At 38.1% G+C, this 21,588-nt stretch overlaps 1 protein-coding gene across 1 annotated transcript in view; it reads right to left on the bottom strand.

Moving 5' to 3' along the window:
* TMEFF1 (transmembrane protein with EGF like and two follistatin like domains 1) overlaps window positions 1-21,588 on the bottom strand; it is a 149,057-nt gene that overhangs the window by 27,025 nt on the left and 100,444 nt on the right. The window contains exons 6-7 of the mRNA XM_036741883.1: window positions 15,258-15,406; window positions 3,726-3,791 (exon numbers count right to left, since the gene is read on the bottom strand). Coding sequence (XP_036597778.1) covers window positions 3,726-3,791; window positions 15,258-15,406 — 215 coding nt within the window. The remainder of the gene's footprint in view (window positions 1-3,725; window positions 3,792-15,257; window positions 15,407-21,588) is intronic.

The raw sequence follows: 21,588 nt of genomic DNA, 5'->3' as shown, positions 1-21,588 counted from the left end.
GTGTGTGAGACCCAGAAATCATAGACCTATAGAATATCAGAGCTGGAAGATAACCTTAAGAGGTCATCTTGTTTAACCCATTCATTTTTCATGTGAAACAGACTATAGCCCCCAAAATTTCTCTGAATTTTGTAAGATCAGTAAGTAGAGCTGATGCTTTATGCCAGATGATATGACATTTAGGTGGATTCTGAAAGGAGTGAATAACTGAATTCAAGTGCTGATTAATTGACTGGTATCGATATGGAGAGAAATCTCTAGAGGTCTGCTGCAGGGTTCTGCCTCCAGTTGTCCTCAGGTCAACATTTTTATAAATGATTTGGATGAATAGCATGATTAGCATATCTCAAGATTACACAAAGCTAGGAAGCATAACTAATGTCCTGGAGAGCAGAATCAGGCACTAAAGAGATCTCAATAAGGTAGGACGGTGGACTAGATCAAATAAGATAAAGTTTAATAGAGTTTAAACCACACCATTTCATTCTGGGGGAAGCTCTGTTAGAAAACCTTTCCTCAGATTGAGTCAAAATCTGTCTCCCTGTAATGTGTGTATGTGTGTCTATATGTATATGTATACACACATATACATTCATAGATACATATATGCATGCATATATGTATATACATGTATATGTTTGTGACAGGGGTTTTGTTTTTCTTTTTTAAATTTATTCATTTTATCATTGTTTTCATTTGTTGCTGCTGTTATTCAGTTGTGCAGCTATGTCTGACTCTTCGCGATCCTCCGGACCATACTGATCAAGGGGTTTTCTTCACAAAGATACTGGAGTGGTTTGCCATTTATGCCTCCAGGTGATTAAGGCAAACAGAAGTTGAGTGCCTTGCCCAGGGTCACACACAGTAAATGTCTGAGGCTGGATTTGAATTCAAGACCGTATTATGTTTTTAACAGAGGTTTTGCTTTTCTTTCATTCTCAGTCGGGAGAAGGATTTGGGATAGGTAAGAAATAAGGTGGATTTTTGTTGATTAAATATGCATATATATGTTTATATATATGTGTGTGTATATGTATATACACACACAAATAAAGACACAAATATATAACTACACCCATGTAATGTAAAAATAATTATCTATCCTAGATTTATGTCACCTGAAAATGTAGTCTGACTAGAGTAAGGTACACCAGCATTATTACTTCCTTATTCCTGGAAGCTGGGCATCTCAATGTAGCCTAAGTATGCATTAGCACCCTGTTGACACAGTTCACTATGACCTCCAGATATTTTTTCAGATGAACTGTGTGTAGTCATGCCTCTCCCATCTTGTACTTACATAGTCCGCTTCTTGAAACTAAGGTTAAACTTTACATCTATCACTATCAAATTTGACCTTATTAAATCCATTCAAATTTATTAAGCTGTCAATTCTCAGCATAGCTGAGGCATTTAAGAAATATTTGTTGATAGAACGAATGAGCCACCAGGAACACTCTGTCTTCCTCCATCAATATATCCTCATCATTTCTGATACATCATTGTGGGGGGGAAGAAGGGGAGTGTTTCTTGGTCTAGGCATGAAGTGTTTATTTCAAAGAAATCTAATACTGAGGAAAGCTTCAAATGTTCTAGTTAACCCTCCGTACTGTGTTTATCCAGGAACAGGCAGAAAGCGGCTCTGCTTGAGCAAACATTGTCGATAGATTCTAAGCCTGAAGCAGAGGAACAAACAATGACCCATTCTAAGCAGCCACCTCAGGTCTCAGGACAATCTTCACCAGTATGAAATTAGAAGGTGAAGATAGATGACCATCTAGTCTTTCTTCTTCTTCTTTTTTTTTTTAGCACACAAAGGCAATATATAGTAACAGATAACGTTGGACATGGAGTCTGTTTTAGAAACTCTGGAGTCAGGATATGGAGTTAGAAAATGTAAATTCACATCCTGTCTCTAATATTTACTACTTATATGATCATGAATACGTTATTTTAGCTCTCTCAGACTCAGATTCTTAATCTTTAAAATGGGGATGATAGTACCAGTAGTGACTCCTCCATGGGGCTATTGTGAAGCTCAAATGGGATATTATACATAAAGAACTACATAAGTGTCATTTTTATTTACCATCACCAGCATTTTCAAACATACTGAGTACATGACTTTCAGAGATAATAATAATAATAGCATTTATGTAATGTTCTAAGGTCTGTAAATCACGTTACAAATATTATCTCATTTTATCCTCAGAAGAGCCCTGAGAGAAAGGTGCTATTATTATCCCCAATTTTGCAAATTAGGAAATTGGGGTGGACATAGATTAAGTGACTTGCTCAGGGTCACAGAGCCAGTAATGGTCTCATAAATTAAATCATCTATTAAAGATAAAACAGGATCATAGCATTTAGAGCTGGAAGGGTCTTTAGAGATCACTGAGCCCAACTCTGTATTTTATAAACGTGACCTACTTGTTGGAGTTCACACTGGCAGTAAACACCAGAGTCAGGATAGAAAACCGGTCTTATTTGACATTTATCCACACATTGCCTCATGTTGTTATTTAACTTCTCAGATTTTAAATTCCTTCAAGCCATAAATAACTGTTTATACTGCTTTTGTATTTTTTTTTAAAAAAAATATGCATCAAATGAGATATTTCTAAAGCGCTTTCCCAAGTTGCCAGTTCCTGGCACATAGTAGGTGCTTAATAAATGCTAGTTCCCTTCCCTTTTCCTCTGTATTCCCTAATAGCTCCAAACATTCGAATAACTGTCTATACCATTTGTTGAGTTTATGCTTTAATACTTCTCACCTAAAATGCCCTGGTGTCTAACTGTCTGCAAGAGACAGCTATGGTTCTTGTTGCTGCTGTTCAGTTGTTTCAGTTGTGTCCAAACTTTTGTGACCCCATTTTTTTTTGGCAGAGATACTTAAGTAGTTTGCTATTTCCTTCTCCAGCTCATTTTACAGATGAGGAAGCTATAGAGGCAAATAGACTTGCCCAGGGTCACACAGGTAATAAGTGTCTGAGGTCAGATTTGAACTCAGGAAGATGAGTCTTCCTGACCCCAGACCTGACACCCTATCCACTGCAACACCTAGCAGCCCCCAAATTGTGAGTTGGAGGCCTCATGAAGAGAGTTAGGATGTAAATAAACATAGGTGTAAACTTTATACTTTTTAAAAGACTACTGTGTGTGATTCCTCATGTTTACACTTGGGAACTTTGAGGGGAGGGCTGTGCTGGGTATGAAGATTTTCTAGTCTCTCAAAAGTGATCCAGAGGTTTTGGAATTTAATTTCATCAAGTAACTTGAGCCAAGTCAGAATTATTTTTGTGCCTGTTTTACCCAATCAGTCTACTAATTGGTCTAAGTTAGGCTTCTCTTTGGTTACCAAGACCTTTCTTCTTATAGGATGGCTCTATTAAGTCTCTTTGGAAGATAAGAAAAGGAAGTTTATTTCTGGTTGGTGGTTGTGGTGGAGTACATGAACAAAGAGAATTGATTTTTTTTAGCATCTCCCCAGGGCTAATAAGCCTGGAAAAGCTCCCTATCATTGGAGGTGGGGGGAAGGGCTCTAACTGCTAAAGCAGACAAATGCCCATTAGTTTCAGCTAAAAAGCAGACTTGAAGATCAAGTTGAGACAGAAGGTGTCAGAAAGCAAAAATGGCCGTAGTAGTGATGCCAGGAAACAAAACAAACCAAGGAAGCCGCAACTCGTGTCTTATATTTCAATAAATGAAAAACAGTGCGAAGGTACCTTTCACATCTGGTCGATATGGTAATCCATCATCCTTTTTTCCCAACAAACTAGTATCATCAGTGTCTGTAAGACAAAATAATTTTTAAAAATTAATGTTTTTAAGATTTTCAAATCATTTTTACAAAGTATTGACATTTGAAGAATTATCTTGACAAAATAAAACCTTTTGCATTTATGGCCAAATCTCAATTATTCTCAAAGTTGTCATCTTTTTCTCATTACTTACCTCTTTACTAACTCCTCCCCCCATTGCCATTTTCTATTTCTTTGACCACCCACAAAGTCTAATAGAATTTGACCCAGTTGCTTTGCTATTTCTGTAGCTCAATGCATTTTAAGTATATGTTTAATTTAAATTGATTTTGGTTAAGCCAAATTCTATCCATCATAGAATCTCAGTGTTGGAAGCAAACCCAGTAGCTAATTAACCCTGTACATGAATTGCAATAATAGTAATAAATGACAATAGTCAGCATTTATTGAGCTCTTACTATGTGCCAGGCACAGTGATAAACTCTTGGAATACAAAGAAAGGCAAAAGAGAAAAAGAAAGAAAGAAAGAAAGAAAGAAAGAAAGAAAGAAAGAAAGAAAGAAAGAAAGAAAGAGAGAAAGAAAGAGAGAGAGAGAGAGAAAGAAAAAAAGGAAGAAAGAGAGAAAGAAAAAGAAAGAAAGGAAGAAAGAAAGAAAGAGAGAAAGAGAGAGAGAGAAAGAGAGAAAGAAAGAAAGAGAGAAAGAGAAAGAAAAAGAAAGAAGGAAGAAAGAAGAAAGAAAGAAAGAAAAAGAAAGAAAGAGAAAAAGAAAGGAAGGAAGGGAGAAAGAAAAAGAAAGGAAGGAAGGGAGAAAGATAGAGAAAAAGAAAGAGAGAGAGAAAGAAAAAAGAAAGGTCTGCCTTCAAGGACTGTAGATTCTAAAGGGGAAGACAACATATAATTAACTAGGAATATAAAAGATATGTCAGAAAAATCACAGAAGCAATCACACATTCATGAAACTTAGGTGACAACTAGATTTATTAGAAGAGAAATGAACATACACATGGAACCCTAAGCTGGGGCAAAGAGTTCACAATCCAAACAGAAGCTTGCCTATTTATGAAATTGTGACCAAAAAAAGGAGGAGAAAAAGAAATCTCCACCTAAGTGGGAGTGGCAGGGAAGGAGAAATCATGAATGATTATGATGGCAAAACTAGCATTCTTTTCCCTAGACCATGAAGATAGGATGGTCTGTTTATCTATATGGGTCCTAGATGCACCAAGAGTTTCTTGGTCTGATGCAAACTGACTGGCACCTGTCTTGACTCCCAAGGACACACATGGAGTCCAGTTTGGGGTACAAACAACAAATTGTGTCAGCTGGTGGGGAGGAGTGGTCATCTTTGGCATGTTCAAGACTTCCTACATGCTCTGGATCCAGTGTTTCTGGCAAATATGACAACTCAAAAAGACAAGTTCGGGGTACCCCTTAACATTTCTTAATGGGTAATCTGAAAGGGGAAGACACGAGCAGTTGGTGGAATCAAGAAAGGTCCCCTGCAGAAGGTGGTATTTGAGGTGAGCCTTAAGGGAAGCCAAGGAAACCAAAAGGAAACGGTAAGAGGGCAAAACATTTGTTCCAGGAATGGGAGATAGCTGGTGCAGAGGCATGGACAGGGAATTTTGTGTTCGAGAAACTGCCAGTAAGCTGGTGTGGCTTGAACATAAAGTTTGTGAAGAGAAATAAGGCATAAGAAGGCTGGAGAGCAACAGTAAGCATGGTTCACATTTACGTAGTGTTTCTTAAAGTTTATCTTTTTCAGTCCTTACAACAATCCGATGAAACTCTTTTACAGATGAAGGAAATGAGACTCAAGTAAGTGATTGGCCCAGGCTCCCAGAGCTAATAACGATCCATGGTGGGAAGTGAACCAAGGTCTTTCCAACTCTTAAAGCCAGCATTCAACGGGAATCCCCTCTATAACATCCCTAAGAAATGGTTACTAGACTCCACTTGAAAACCACCTGAAAACCCACCCCACCCAAATGGAAAGAAAAAGGGGGCAGCTAGGTGGCACACTGGTTACAGCACTGGCCTTGGAGTCAGGGGGACCTGAGTTCAAATCTGTTCCCAGACACATCTGAGCATGACCCTGGGCAAGTCACTTGACTTCAATTGCCTAAAAAAAGGAGAAAGAAAGAACCTCCTGTCTCCAGAGGCATTCTACTTTTGAACAGGTCGAATCATTAGGAAGTAATTTTTTTTTTTACCTTTAGGCTAAATTTGCCTCTCTGAAACTCCTACCCCAATTTCCTCCTTCTGTCCTATGGAACAAGTCTAATTACTTTTCTACATGGTAACTCCCAAGTCTTCTTTCTCCAGAATAAATAGACTCTATTTGTTCCAGGGGCGGCTAGGTGGTGCAATGGATAGAGGACTGGGCCTCAAGTCAAAAAGATTCATCCTCCTGAGTTCAAATCCTGCTTCAGACACATACTAGCTGTATGACCCTGGGCAAGTCACTTCACTCAGTTTCCTCACATGTAAAATGAGCTGGAGAAGGAAATGGCAAACCACTCTAGTACCTTTGCTGAGAAATCCCCCAATGGGGTCACAAAGAGTTGGATACTACTGAAAAATGATCAAACAACATTTGTCCAACTAATCCTCATATAGCATGATCCCTAGACCCATCCCTAGGCCCAAATCCTGGTCATCTTCAATCGATCAATAATCATTTATCAACCATTTGCTATTTTCCAGGCCCCATATTAAGCACTGGTGATACAAACAAAGGTAAAATAGTTCCTGCCCTCGAGGAGTTTACTCTCTACTTTAGCATTCGATAATTGACCAACAATCAGGTAATGTGTACTACTAGACACTGCGTTAGGCACAGGTGATACAGATATAAAGGAGAGACACAGTTCCTTTCCTCAAAGAGCTTACATTGTACTGGAGGCAGGGGCAAGATGGAAGGTTCATTGATAAGTACAGGATATATGAAAAATAAATACACAGTGATTTGATGGTGCCTCTAACATCTGGGGTGGTCAGGAAAGACCTTTTGAAGTAGACAGAACCTGAAATGAATGTTGAAAGGAGCTAGGGTGTCCAAGAGGAAGAAGTGAGGAGGGAAAGCATCCGGGGCATGGGGGAAGAGATGGAGTGTCCTCTACAGGGAACACAGAGTATCGACCAGTTTGATATCAGGGAGAGTCATGTAAAATCAGCTTGGATAAATGATCTAGGGCTAGGTTGTAAAGGATTTTATATAGAAATGTTTTGCGCAACTGCACATGTATAATCTATATCAAATTGCTTGCCTTCTCAAGGAAGATTGGGATGAGAGGAAGGGAGGGAGAGAATTTGGAATGTGAATTTTTTAAAAATGAATTTTAAAAATTTGTTGTCTACATGTAATGGAGAAAAATAAAATAAAATTTAAAAAAATTAAATGTAAAGGTTCTTAAATGCCAAACAGAGTAAGATGTAGCTTGAAGAGCTGTAGAAGCGTGTAAGCAGAGGAGTGACACGTTCAGGCATGTGCTTTCATGTGCAGTGGTGTGGAAGATGCATTGGAAAGAGGAGAGACTGGATTGGGGGAGGCCAATTAGGAGGCTATTGCAGTAGTGCAGGTGAAAGGTGATGAAGGTCTGCCCTAAGATGTTGTGTATGTGGGGAGTAAAGATGATACAGATGTGAGGGATTCTAAGAAGGTGGAATCAGTGAGACTTGGGGGGGGGGGGGGGCGGAGGGAGAGTAAAGAGTTGAAAACAACTTCTAGGTTGCCAACCAGGGTGACTGAAATTTCTTGACAGCGATGGGGAGGTTTGAAGGAGGAGTGGATATCCATTTCAGATGTGTTGACTCTGAGATTTTTAGGGGACAGGCAGGCAGGAATGTCCAGCATGTAGAAGGAAATATTTTTCAAAGATCAGTGGCAGGTATTAATCACACATTCCAGTTCGTTCCGTATCTTGGAATAACTTCTGAGGCTCCTTCCAGCTCCCAAACTATTATCTTATGATCTAGGTCCAGTGACTTGAACTCCATTCACAGAGGCCAGCTAGGTGCTTTCTTACCATCCCCCACACTTATCTATTAAGAGTTATTTTTGTTTATTGTCCATTATTATCATATATTATCATCATCCTTTCCTAAGCAGCAGTCCTACCCCTTCTTTGATCTCAATATAGCTAAACAAAAGCCCTTTGTGTTGTTTTTAGCATTCATGAACCATCTCCACACAGTCTGAACCTCAGCACTGTTGACACTATTATGACAGGGTCCTGCAACTCTTTTCTATTAACTGTTCTCACTTTCATTTCCCATATATGCATCTTTTAAAAATCCAATTTGATCAATGTATGCAAATCCATTTCTCCCAAATAGCTCCCATTTCTTCTGCATAAGAATTGTATGGGATTGTGCTTCCAGAATTTCATTCTTGAAAGATTCTCATCTATCTTGGCTCACATTCTCTTGTACAATGTTAAGCTACTGGTTCTTACCTATCTGTTCTCTGAACTCTTCTAAATATGGGCTTGTAAAATCTAAGGTAGTTTTCAGACTACCTGGCTTTTCTCTCCTCTATCACAAACTCTTAAGGTGGAGAGGTCACTTTTTCCCAAGGTTCCCATCATGTCCACTTCACCTACCAGTTCCTCTTACTGATGAGAATCAGATCTATAATAAGATTTCTCTTTATTGACTCCTCTGCCATTTGGGGAATTAAATTTTCATTAAGCCAAATTGAGAATTTATCATCAACTGTTCTGCTTTTGACAGAGAGAGAACTCCAGAAAATGTCCAGATAAGAAATCTTCCATCATTATTCCATCTTCACCCTCCCAGGTTTATGATCCATTTCCCAGACTCTTCATCTAATACCTCCTTCTGGCCAGGCAGTCTGTAATATACTGCCATGACAATGTCACTTTGGTCTCTCCTTCCACTGATCCTCTTCCAAATTTTTCCTCCCTCTAACCTGTGGATTTCTGCACATGAATATATCTTCTTAATATATAGAGCTATACCACTGTCTCTTTTTATTTATTCTGCGCCTATTTAATAAAACATACATAGAAAGTGTTATCAAAATCCCTTACTTTATCTGCAATAAAAGGGCCAAGAATATGGCTGAACAGGTGAACCTTGTCTCTTGGGTTCTCCCACTCATCCACACGTGAGAGACACAAGATTCAAAATATGAGGAACTTGGCCTCGGAGTTGACTGACAGTTATTAGGCAAATAACTTACCTATTTTATAGTCTAACCTTCAGAGATTAAAATTGGGAGGTATATGGAATGCTTGCCAATGAAGCCCCCGTCCCAGTGATCAGGACATTTAACTTAAAGAAACTGTTAAATCTAAAGGCATTAACTAGACATAAGGGCCTTGATATTTATTCTAATGGCCTTGGTACATGAGGCTGAGAATCTTTTGCTAGGGAGAGGAGAAGCTTTACAGCCAAGTCTCTGTGGTAAATTAAGCTTTTTGCTGGTCTCAGACAAGGATTTCAACCTCTTTCTATGAGAGCCGTTGCAAGAAAAAGGCTGTGGGCTTTAAGCTAAAAGAGCATGGCAGTGCCTTCTCTTCTCTTCAGAAAGAGATAACACTAACCAAAGATTTCAGCTGAGCCAGACAGCAAGAGCACTGCCCACCTGAATAGAATCCATTTAAGTAACTTTACATGGAGACTGAGACCAGAACGGAACAGGCCCAGCGGGTACAAAATAAAGGCATTAGAAGACATCATTGGCCCTTCAGTGTCAGAGGTTCAAGTTGCCCCTAGGATCATACACGCACATACATCTTTATACATATTAATCAGTTCTAAACCCACCTAACTATACCATCATCCTTTGGCCAGCTCTCCCCATCTTGTCCACAAAGCTATCACAAGAGACTCTATCAAGTGCCTTGCTGAAGTCAATCCAATTTAACAGACATTTAAATATATTGAGCTCCTAAATACCACACTAGCCTTTGGGACACAACATTAGAAATCAAACATCCTGCCCTCAAGGATCTTACATTTTACAGGGACAGATTCCTGTCTAGCTATTCTATTTCCATAGCTTTTCCCTGTTGTCTAGCCTTCCTGATTGAAGCTAAATTCACTGATACGGAACATTCGAAACGTATGGGGGTGGGGAGCGTGATAGGGGGGTTGCGGAGCGTCGATGAGGGATTATGTTATACTTTTGCTGCTCCTTGAAGTGATGTTGCTTCCCTTCCTCTAGGAACAAAAATAAAACTCTTAAAATCTTCACTGGGTCTGATCCAAATGGCGATTCCCTGGTTAGTTATTAGTGGGCTGAATAGCAGTACAGGTGACAACACTGGCTCTGAGGAATACAAAATATCTTATTACATTTACATGGTTATTAGAGTCCCTGATGATTAGTCCCACTAATCATCAGGGACCCTTTCAACACACAGTAAATAGAGAGGCCTAATTGATACTCTGGCATGCTGGGAGAACTTCACTGATGACCATAAAACATGATTATGTGGTTCAGTAAATGTGATGCTGGACTGGGAATCCAAAGGTTTTTGTTTTATTCCTTTTACTGAATTAGCCAGGTCAGTACTATAATGTCTTTATCTATAAATTTAGATTAGAAAAACAATCCCACCTCTGGAGCTGGATTCAGGCTCTCTGTGCTGTTTTGTTTTTGTGTTGCTCCCTCCAAATACCCTGACCTCCACCCCCACCCCTAACTCACACTCTTTCCCTTGGAAAATCTCGTTGGCTTTACTGGTCTCTGCAGTTTTCCCCAAAATAAAATGATTGTATTGATCTATTGGGTCATAGTGGAGATAATTTAGATTTAATTCAATACAACTTATTTATTCCACAACTTCATTTATCAAGCCTTCAAAGCTTTTTCTCTAAAGGGAGCTAAGGATGTTGAGAGCTACACAGCCTTGCTTCTAAGAAATAACTAGTATTTATAGAGCACTTTAAGGCCCATGTTACCTCACAACTAGAGTTCTACAGCGGCCTTGCCAGAGATATAACCCAGACCTTCAGAATTTGGCAGTAGGTAGGGGCCAAAATTAAAATAGGCTGAACTTCTTCAGGCCACAGATAAGTCAGACTAGAGACAGACTGATGATTCTGGTAGGTTACTGCGGATCACGTGACAAACAGTGCGCAGTGGCAACCCTACATTTTGTGCCAGCTGTGTGAAATCCTTTGGCAGGCCTCGGGCCATACTCAAGCCTGATCTAACCATTTCACCCTTTTAATCAATAGACTCCAGTGCCACAGGGCTGCACTTGAAGACCTAGAGCAGGGCTGTCCAACCTTAGGTTATCTTAGGGCCGCATTAAAATAAAATAATTATTCGAGGGCTGCACCCAGAATAAAAAATACAGTACAATGATAGAAAGTGGGGGAACGCATGTCATCAATACAACAGGTGAAGGCGCGAAGCGTGAAAGCAAACACAAAACAACAAAGCGACAACACAACAGTATAAAGGTAGGTGCATACTAACTAGTCTGCATCGTACAGACCAAACGCATCCCACAGATCAATTGAAAATTCCGTGCGATATGTTCTGTCTGTAATACTGCTTAAAAACACCAAAGAAAATTAACATCAACGAGATTTATTAGTGATGGAATGAAAAAATCTAATACGCATTCCATGCAAATTATTATTTTGTTTTTTAGCTCATGAAAATTAAAACCCACAGGTGGGCCGCATAAAATTGCACTGCAGGCCACAGGCCATATTTTGGACAGCTCTGACCTAGAGGGCCACATGTGGCCTTGAGGCCACAGGTTTCCCACCCCTCTGCTAGTGGCTCTCCATTGTCCCCAGGATAAAACATAAACTCTTGTTTAGCTTTTAGAGACTTTCACAACCTGCTTCCAACCTATCTTTGGAGCCTCATTATACATTGTGTACTCTGAACCACCCCACTCCCAAGTCTGTGATCCCGACAAACTGGCCTTGTCTTTGTTTCTCACACACAGCACTCTTATCTTCTCTCTCTAGGACTTTGTACTGGTCATCCTCATTCCTAGAATACGCTTCCTCCTTACCTCCACCCCACAGAACCTCACTCTCCCTTCAAGACAGTTCAAATCCTATTCTCTCCATCAAGCCTTCCCTGATCCCCTCAACCACTAGTGGCCTTCCTCCCTGATTACCTTATACTGACAACCTTGAATTTATAACTACCTGGTATTTGTTTGCAGGCATCTTCTTTATGTTTATTTTGTGTGTGTGTATAATATATATGTATTTACAAATATGTCCATGTGCATATGTATATATACTTTATGTATGTATAGATTCTTTACATATACACAGATATGCTTTATGTATATACTTTACATAAGCTATATATATCTATAGATCTATAGAAAGCATATATCTATAGGTACACTTGTATTCCCTTTTACAATGTAGGTTCCTAGAGAATAGGAATTATTTTCATTCTGGGTATTTTTGTCCCCAGTGTTTTGCATAGCGTCTGGCGCATAGTTTTTGTTGTTGTCGTGCAGTTGTCTTAGTCGTGTCTGACTCTTCGTGACCCCATTTGGGGTTTTCTTGGCAAAGATACTGGAGTGTTTTACTATTTTCTTCTCCAGCTCATTTTACAGAGGAGGAAACTGAGGCAAACAGGATGAAGTAACTTGCCCCTGGTCACACAACATCTGAGGCCAGATCTGAACTCAGGAAGATGAGTCTTCCTGATACCACACCTAGCATTCTTATCCACTGCACCACCTAGCTGTGGGTGGCACAGAGTAGGTACTTAATAAATGCTTATTGATTGATTGACTGACTGACAGACAAGGCAAGCAGATGTGGGGTAGCTAATAGTAGAGTCAAGTGAATTAGGATCTGGTTGAATGGCTGGTTCCTTAGAGTAGTCATTAATGGCTGAATGTCCACTTTGAAGGAGGCCTCTAGTGGAGTGTCCTAGGGATTTGTTTTGGTCCTTTGCTGTTTAACTCGTTTATCAAGATTTCCATAAATAGACACTAAATCAACCAGATAAGATATGGGGAGATATGGCTAGATAACAATTTGTCTGAAAAAAAAAAGATCTGTGACAGACTACAAGCTGAAGCATCGATATGATGATATGGTATCCAAAAAAGGGAAAGCAATTTTAGATTGCATTGAGAATTATAGAGTGGCCAGAAGAAGGGAAGTGGCCATCTCGCTCTATTCTTCTATCTTTACTGGTCAGGCCACACGTATAGAGAATACTGTGATCAGTTCTATAGATGGGAAAGGACGTTAATAAACTGGAGAGTGTCCAGAGGTGGGGGACCAGCATGATAAACATCCTCAAGATTTTAACAGATGAGTATCAGCAGGTTTTTTTTAACTTTATCTTTATTTTATTGGATTATTATTGATTTTTGTTAACTATTTCCCAATTATATTTTTAAAAATTTATTTTATTTTTAATTTATGGAATAAAACAAGCATTTCCATAACATAGTACACTAAAAAAAAGATGATTGCATGTGAAACTGCAAATCTCCTATGCTCTATTTGCTATTCCTTTTAAATATACAACAAAATTATCATTTAATTTCTTTTTTTTTCTTCTCTACCCCACCCCTGCCCTAGAGATGCCCATTAGACACAAATAGGTGTGCGTGTATATACATATATGTGTGTATGTGTATGCACACATACACACATATATGGAAAATTATTCTACTCATACTTCCATTTATCAGTTCTTCTCTGGATGTAGATAGCATCTTTCTTCATATGTCCTTTATAGTTAATTTGGGTATTTAGAATAGTCAAAATAGGGATATTGTGGCTGGAGAACAAAAGAGTTTAGAGTTTATGTGAAAGGAAAAAGACAGGATGGCTGAATCTAAGGCCTGTTAAGTGGAAGAGGGACTGGCCTTGAATTCTTTGGCACAAGACAGGAGGCCTAAGCTCTGTGACCAGAACACAGGCAGAGAGGCAGATTCAGAAGGTGTAGAAGGAAAAACTGTTAACAATTAAAGCTGGACAAACACAGAAAGGGCTACCTGGGAAAAGGATTGCTTATAGAGCAGATCCTTCACCTGGGTACAGGTTGGATGAAATGACCTTTGAATTACTTTCCAACTCTCAAATTTTATGAATTCCCCCTAATTACCATGCAGCACAATAACAATTAATCCTGTCATTAAATGTACATGATTACAACACTAAACTACCTTTAAGTATGAACAGCTTTAATAGTTTGTTGCTCAAATAGCATTGTCGTTTGCTTACATTTGGACAAAAACGGAGAGAACTCTCATTATTTGTCCACCAATTATGCAGAGAACAAACACATTTTCTTTCTCTCTCTACCTACCCTCTTTCCCTGTGCACTGGATCCTATGCCATATCACCTTATGAAGGCTTCTTCCTCACGACCTCTCCCTTCCACAAAATGAAGTCAAAAAACTTTTCTGCTTGGGGTTCCAAGCTAAACTGAATCCTCAAACTTCTATGGGTCTCAGTTCAAGACTGAACTCCATCCAGGTGAGACTCTTCTAATTAGTTTCTTGAAAAGCTCTATGTTTAGGGTCATAGGTTTAAGTGATTACAGAAACTTCTAGCCTGTGTGGAATATTTCAAAACAACTTATTCATGCAGCAGAGGCAAAAATGAATGTGTTCTTGTAAAGACTCAGGGCATATAGACAAAGGCAAAATACAAAGAGGTTTTAAAAAGAAATTGATTTTCAAAAGAGAGAAACAGAATCTCTTCACATTTTAAACTCAAAGCGATATGTTTTTCTTAATAATACATTCCAAACTCTGGATTCACAACATCTGTGACGCTAATGTAGCAAAATAACAGGGGTAATGACAACCTTAAGCAGTTACTGCTCCTTCCTTCATCTGTAAAATGAGGGAGTTACCCTGGGTGATTTTTAAGGTACCCTTGAGCTCTAGCTTCTATGACTCCATGACAAAAAAAAAAATAAAACACGGCAGTGCTATGTAACTAACTTGACAAATTTGACTAGGCTCTAGGAATTACAAAGGTTAAAAATTAAGCCACTCTCTTAAAGGAATTTACAATCTATAAGATGGTGGAGAAGTGGGGATCACATGTATACAGATAAAAGTAATAAAAGGTAGAGTGTGGTGGAGGCAAAGCAGACATCCAAACAAAGTGCTACAGGAAAACTGGAGGAAGGAGAGGAAACCTGTAGCAGGGATCAGGGAAGCCTCTACAGAGAATGTGACACCTGAGTCGAACCATGAAGAAAGGCAGAGTTAGGATTTTTCAGAACTCTGAATTTTCCAACAAGCAGAGCCTACTGAATAAATAAATGAGCAAGGAGTAATAGTTCATCTCTTGACGAGTAAGTGAAAAAAATCCATAAAGTATAACAAAGCCATAAGAATACAAAGAAATGTCCATAAACTAAAATCCTGACTCCTATAAGGAATTAAAAGTTTGTATCTTTCTTGAAAACTATCCAACTTTGCAGATAGAATTAAAGATATATATATATATATATATATAATTTAGGATCTTTGCTAGAAAAATAAAATAAAAATTTACCTGTGCAATGTCCAAGGTGTCTTATATCAATCTGTTCCTGTTTCACACATGATGCTTCTCGAACAAAGCATGGGTTGTTGTAGGAACTCCCATCAGAAGCACAGACAGGATTAAAACTGTATCCACTGCAGTCTATGTTACATACACACCTAGTGAAAAATATACAGACTTAGCTAATCCTTAAAACAGGAAATGATAAAATTACATAGAAGGTATTTGGAAATATGTATACACATATATATATATATGCATATATATATGTATACATACACACACACATATATATATGTACATACACACATAGAGATACTTCTGGTGATATAATAAAAATATTGTTCCATACCTCCAAGTGCCTTACTTCCCACATTTAATCAGTTGCCAAGTCCTCTCAATTTTGCCTGTGCAGCGTCTTGCCTCACATTTCTATTCACAGGATTTAGAAATTAAAGGAATCTTACAGATCATCTAATCCAGCACCATCATTTTACAGGTGAAGCAACTGGGGGCTTTAGAGGGATTAAATAACAGTACCCAACATCACTAAGATTTGAACCCTGGACCTCTGATTCCAAATCTAGTATTCTTTCTATCATATCACACTTCCTTCCCATTCCTACTATTATATCTGGGCCCACTTATATCTCTGCTAGACTACTGTAATAGCCTTCTAAGGTTTCTTCCTGTCTCTTGCCACACCTTCCCCCCCATCCGCTGCTGACACTGCTAACAGATTCGATCTTCCTAATGCATTTATTTAGCTACTATGCTTTTCCACTCAAAACCCTTTAATAGCCATACTGCCCACCAAATAAAGTCCAAATTCCTTAGCCGAGTATTCAAAGACATACACAATTTGATGCCACCCTATTTTTGTAAGTTTAATTCACATCATTATTTACCATATACTGTCTGTTCCAGTCAAACTGAAGGCTTTCTATTCCTTGCCCTGGACTTTCCTGACTTTGCTTTTGTTTTATACCATTTCCTAAAGTTGAAGTGCCCTGCCTCACACCCACTTTCCCCCTGCCCCCAGCCATCATCTCTGCATTGAAACCCAAGACCCAGCTCAAATACTATCCTTTCTATGAAATCTTCTCTAATTCTCCTCATCCAGAAATGATACTTCCTACAATCTGGCATTTGTGCCAACGTGGATAGTGCCTTTCCTATTCAATAATTCAATAAAAGAAATACCTTAAGTGCCTACTACATGCGAGATATTGTCATATATTTTAGTAATTTGTGAATCCCTTTTATCCCTTTTTACCAGATTGCAAATATAATTCTAGGAAGGTATGGATTAGGTGTTATTGATTTTTATAGTTCCCTCCTTGCCTAAAAAGTGCATTGCCCAGAATAGACACTTAAGACATGTTTGTTGAATTGAATCGACAGTGTCATTGGGGAAAGTACTGAAAAATGAGAGAACCTTATGAAGAATTTCTTACTGGAAAGAATATGCTGCTAACTTCTTTTCATGTACAGGTAAAATTATACCAGTTATCTCCTCTGGAATTTCCTAAGGTCCACAGCCAATCAAAGTAATTAAATAATTTCATAAATCATTCAACACCATTTGTTGAAAATCTCTTTTATCTTGTCTTCTACTGGCCACTATGCTAAAATTAAAAAAGAAATATGAGACATCCTCTAAAATGAAATACTTATGCTCTATTTGGGAATATAAACCTTGATAAAACATTTAAAAGAACAATTTATATGGAAAGATGGGCACACTAATACATTGGCGTAGCTATAAATTAGTATAACCCTTTTAGAAATCAATTTGGAATTATATAAAGTGGCTAAAATGTCCCTTGATGTAGAGAGTTTACTGCCAGGCAAATACCCCAAGAAGGTCATTACCAAAAAGAAAGGTTCTACGTACACCAAAATATTTACAGTAGCATTCTTTGTGGTAGTAAAGAATTAGAAATAAATGCCCATTGATTAGGAATGGCTAAACAAGATGAAATACATGAATGTAATAGAAATTACTGTGGTGTTAAGAATGACAAATACAGAGAAGCATGTAAAGATTTACATGAACTAAAGTGGAACCAAAAAACCCAAAATATTCACAATGACTATAACAATGGAAATGAAAAAAAATCATAAAACCATCAAAAATGAATTTTGCAAAATTATAAAGAACAAGCCTGGTTCCAAAGAAGAGATATGAGAAGACATCTCCTCCCACTTCTTTGCAAAGGTGTGGGGTCCATGGGTGTGGAACATTGCATATAGAGTCATGTTTTTTTTTTTAATATATTGATCAATTTTGCTGATGTTTCCCCCTCTCTTTTTCTTTAAAGAAACTTTTATAAGGGATGGATATCTGGAAGGGGAAAGGGAAGGCTACAGGGTGAAATCTAGGCAATTTGAAAAGATATCAAAGATGTATTTTTTTTAAATAGACATTTACAGAGCAAAACATACACAGGTGCAAAACAAACATATTCAAGATCCAGAGGAACTAGAAGCAATGGAGGGATCAGAGAAAATCTGTGTGTCAAAGACTATGATAATGTAAATGAAAATGCTGAATAATGTTGCTAAATGCTGAGTAATCATAATGACTCATAGGGCCCTGGAGAAGAGATAAGGAAAGACACCCCCTTCCTTTCAGTAGAGATGTGGGGGAACAAGAGAAGTGGAATGTTGCATGCACTGTCAGAAGTGCAAATTAGTTTGCTTTCTCTTTTTTTCTTTATTGTAAAGGAAAGCTTATTGACTGTGGGCAGATGAGTGCGAGGGGACATCCAGAAATGACCATGATGTAAGAAGAAAAGACATCAATAAAACTTATTTAGAGAGAGAGACAGAGACAGACAGACAGACAGAGACAGAGAGAGACAGAGACAGAGAGAGAGACAGAGAGAGAGATAGAGAGTTGGTATGTATGTGTGGGGGGAGGGTATTAGGAATTAACTAGGAAGGCTTCAAAATGAAGATGAGTTATGAAGGAGGGGAGGGATGCAGTTTGGCAGAGGGGAAGGGGAACAGTATCTAGGCAGGAGAATTGCATGAGAAAAGTCAAAAAGGGATAGTAATAGATGAAAGAATCTTAAATTTGGAACATCTTTAAAGTTAAAGTAATTCTGAATCCTCTCCTCAATCTATCATCCTCTACATACTCAACACACACACACACACACACACACACACACACACACACACACACACACTAAAAAAACCCTCAGTGAAAACACCTTTTAGGAAGAAATGGGTCAGCATCTCATCTATGCCTAAGATTGTATTCTCTGAGTCTATTTGTATCTCTCTATATATTTAACCACACTAGAGCCTAGGGAATGGAGAACAGCAGTAGCAGCAATAATTTTGCACCATCGGTGTCTAACATTTGAAACTATAGAGAGCCTGAGCTAAATGTGCTGCTTCTGGCTGACAGCTATACTTGGGTATCGCCTCTTTACTAACAGAGTGCTGTACAAGCAGAACCAGTAAGATACAGTGGAAAAATGACTGAATTTGGAGTCAGGAAACATGTGTGACTCTTGGCTCTGCTGCTTGCTAATTACTTGACCTTGGACAAGTCACTTAACTTCTGTGCATCTCAGTTTCCTCTGCAGCTTCTTTTATGAAGTTAATGGTCTCATTCAGAGATGTACCTGAGACTGCTCTGTTTCTAATTGTGTGAGTCTTGCTCTTAAAAAGTAAGACTTGCTGAATCAAAACATTGAAATATACTTATCTTTATTGTTGAGGAATAGTTACAACCAGCACTGTTTGATGTAATGAATTCAAAGGAAACATGAAAAACAGCCAATCCTAAATCCTAGTCAATCAAAAGCTGAGATTTTGGTACTGAGCATGTAGAAACTGATCTCACTAGCACTAGAATGCAGATTTAGGAAAATGGAAAAGAATTGTAGAATTAAGTTTACTATTTATTTATGGTGGATCTCCATTTCTATAGAAGAATACTAGACTTTTAGATAGAGGACCTGAGTTCAAATCCAGCAACCCAAGTGACCTTGGATACATCCCTTCATCTCTTTGGGCCTCCATTTTCTCATCTGTAAAATGAGCAGGTGGCCTTTCTAAGGTCCCTTCTAGCTCTAAATCCTTTACACCTAATTCACAAGAACAGGAATAGATAGCATAGTACTCTCTCATGATTTCTTTTTTCTTACTCTCTCCTGGTCTAACTTCCTGGGATAACAGTTACATTATCTCCTCAGTGATCCTAAAAGACACAATTTGGGATTATATCCCATTTCGGCCCAGCCTCACAGCCATGACCTATTTACCAAAGTGAAATTTCTAATTCAAAAAGCTTTTGGCACCAGGATTTTCACCAAATGTCATTTTAAAATTAATATAATAATTAAAGTTATTTGCTTTTGGCTAATTGACACTGTTCCCTTTGCTTAGTTCATTTGAGATGTTTATTTTACTAAATGATCTCTTGGCAAATATTTTTGTGTAGTTTATAACTCAGAAATTGAAGTCATTTTGATGCCGAAGTCTCACTCCAATTGCTCAGATTTAACTATGTTAATATCCCACTAGGTCTGACACAGAAATAGCCACTTAGCAGCAGAATAAAATGTGAATTTGAAAGACATACAAAAGAATGTACTGCCAAATGTCTATACTAATGCAAATTATGTTTCAAAATTTCATTAAAAAGGAAAAGGAAGGTGGAGCAGATTGGTATTACTGTTGACAGGGAACATGTGAAGAAAGCAAGCAACCCATTAAAATTGAAGAACAATGCAAAAGTAAGGCTAAACAACCAGATTTGGAGCACTTACTGGCATTAATAAGAGGTGGGGAGGAAGAGCCCTCACTACTATATTAATAAGTATGCTGGGAATTTTTATGGGAAACAGCATTCTTTCTTAGAGAGGGATTAATGAGTGACTCTGGGTACATACAAATGTAGATAACTTTCTGTAAATATAGTACTTCTCTCCGCATAATTTGTTTTAAAAAGTCAAAAGTTGGATCTTAATCCTATTATCCTAGACCATGCCTTATTTAAAAATTCTATTTTAGATGTTTTTATACCAACAAACTCCTTTTGTAATTCTAATGAAATCAGGGGATGTCCTCGAATTAAACAAAGATATTTAGATAGGACTTGAGCTCTTCATAGAGTAGTACCTTCAAACAGGACCCTGTTCTGCTGCAAAGATCTTCATGGATTCTCAGCTATAGCTATTGTTAATATAAAAATTACTTGCCAATATTTTAATTTTCATGCCAGAGCTGATGAATATAAAGCATTGTGGAAATAGCAATAAGAGGATATTATTTTAAATTAAAAAAACTCAGCATTGAGACAGATAAATGGTATAGTGGATAGATACATACCTGCACACATAAACACACACACACACACATACACACACACACACAAATACTAACACAAATAAAAACAAAAAACAATGAAAACCCCTTTTAGGAATAAAATGGGTTAATATCTCATCTGTGCCTAAGATTCTATTCTCTGAGTATATTTGTATCTTTTTATATATTTGTGGGCTTGATGTCAGGAAGACCAGAGTTCAAATATTGCCTCAGACAAATTATTAGTGACCTGTGACCCTGGGCAAATCACTTAACTTCTGAATGCCTCCTTTCTGGTCTATAAAATGAAAGGACTGGATCTTAGCAGTTTCTTCCTCCTCTACATCTATGATACTATGATTGAGGAAGCATTTTAAATAGGTATGTGACTTTACATGAACCAGGATTCCTTGTAAATTATTCATCTGTATTAAATTGGCATATAAAATTGAGAAGATTGTTATTTGCTCTGTTATAATCATTCATAATAATTATGTACACATAAATAATAATTATTATTTATAATCATTCAAAATTAATTTATGAATGTAGGAGAGAGAGAAATTGGTTCCTGCCTCCCTCCCCAGCACAGTTCATCTAATTGCGGAAAACAAGGGAAAGATAAGGGTAATGAGGTTATTAAGATGCTGCACCCAGTGGGAAGCAGCAGGACCCCAGGAGAAGAGAAAGGACAATGAAGTCCTATAATCCCAGATGTGTGAGTGCCTTGAGTATGTGTATGCCCTGCCTGTGAACCTCACATTTTTCCCACTGATGCTGTATGTATTTGTGGGAGAATCTGCCCAGGATTACAGGGAGAATCTTTTGTAACTACTATTATTAACATTAATTTCCTTTGCTTTGAGCTAATTGTGTGTCCTGGCTAACTGTTAAAGGTAATCACACTGATGGGTGCTCATGAGCACTCATGAGTTTTAGGAGTGTGGGCCCACAGAATACCCTAGAACCTTCAAGTGGTTTTACCCCTGAGGTCCCATCTACAAATCTGTGA

This window comes from Trichosurus vulpecula, chromosome 1, assembly GCF_011100635.1.
Source record: "Trichosurus vulpecula isolate mTriVul1 chromosome 1, mTriVul1.pri, whole genome shotgun sequence".
Lineage (NCBI taxonomy): Eukaryota > Metazoa > Chordata > Mammalia > Diprotodontia > Phalangeridae > Trichosurus > Trichosurus vulpecula.
Note: the sequence above shows the minus strand (reverse complement) of the source record. Positions and strands in the feature narration are given on the sequence as shown.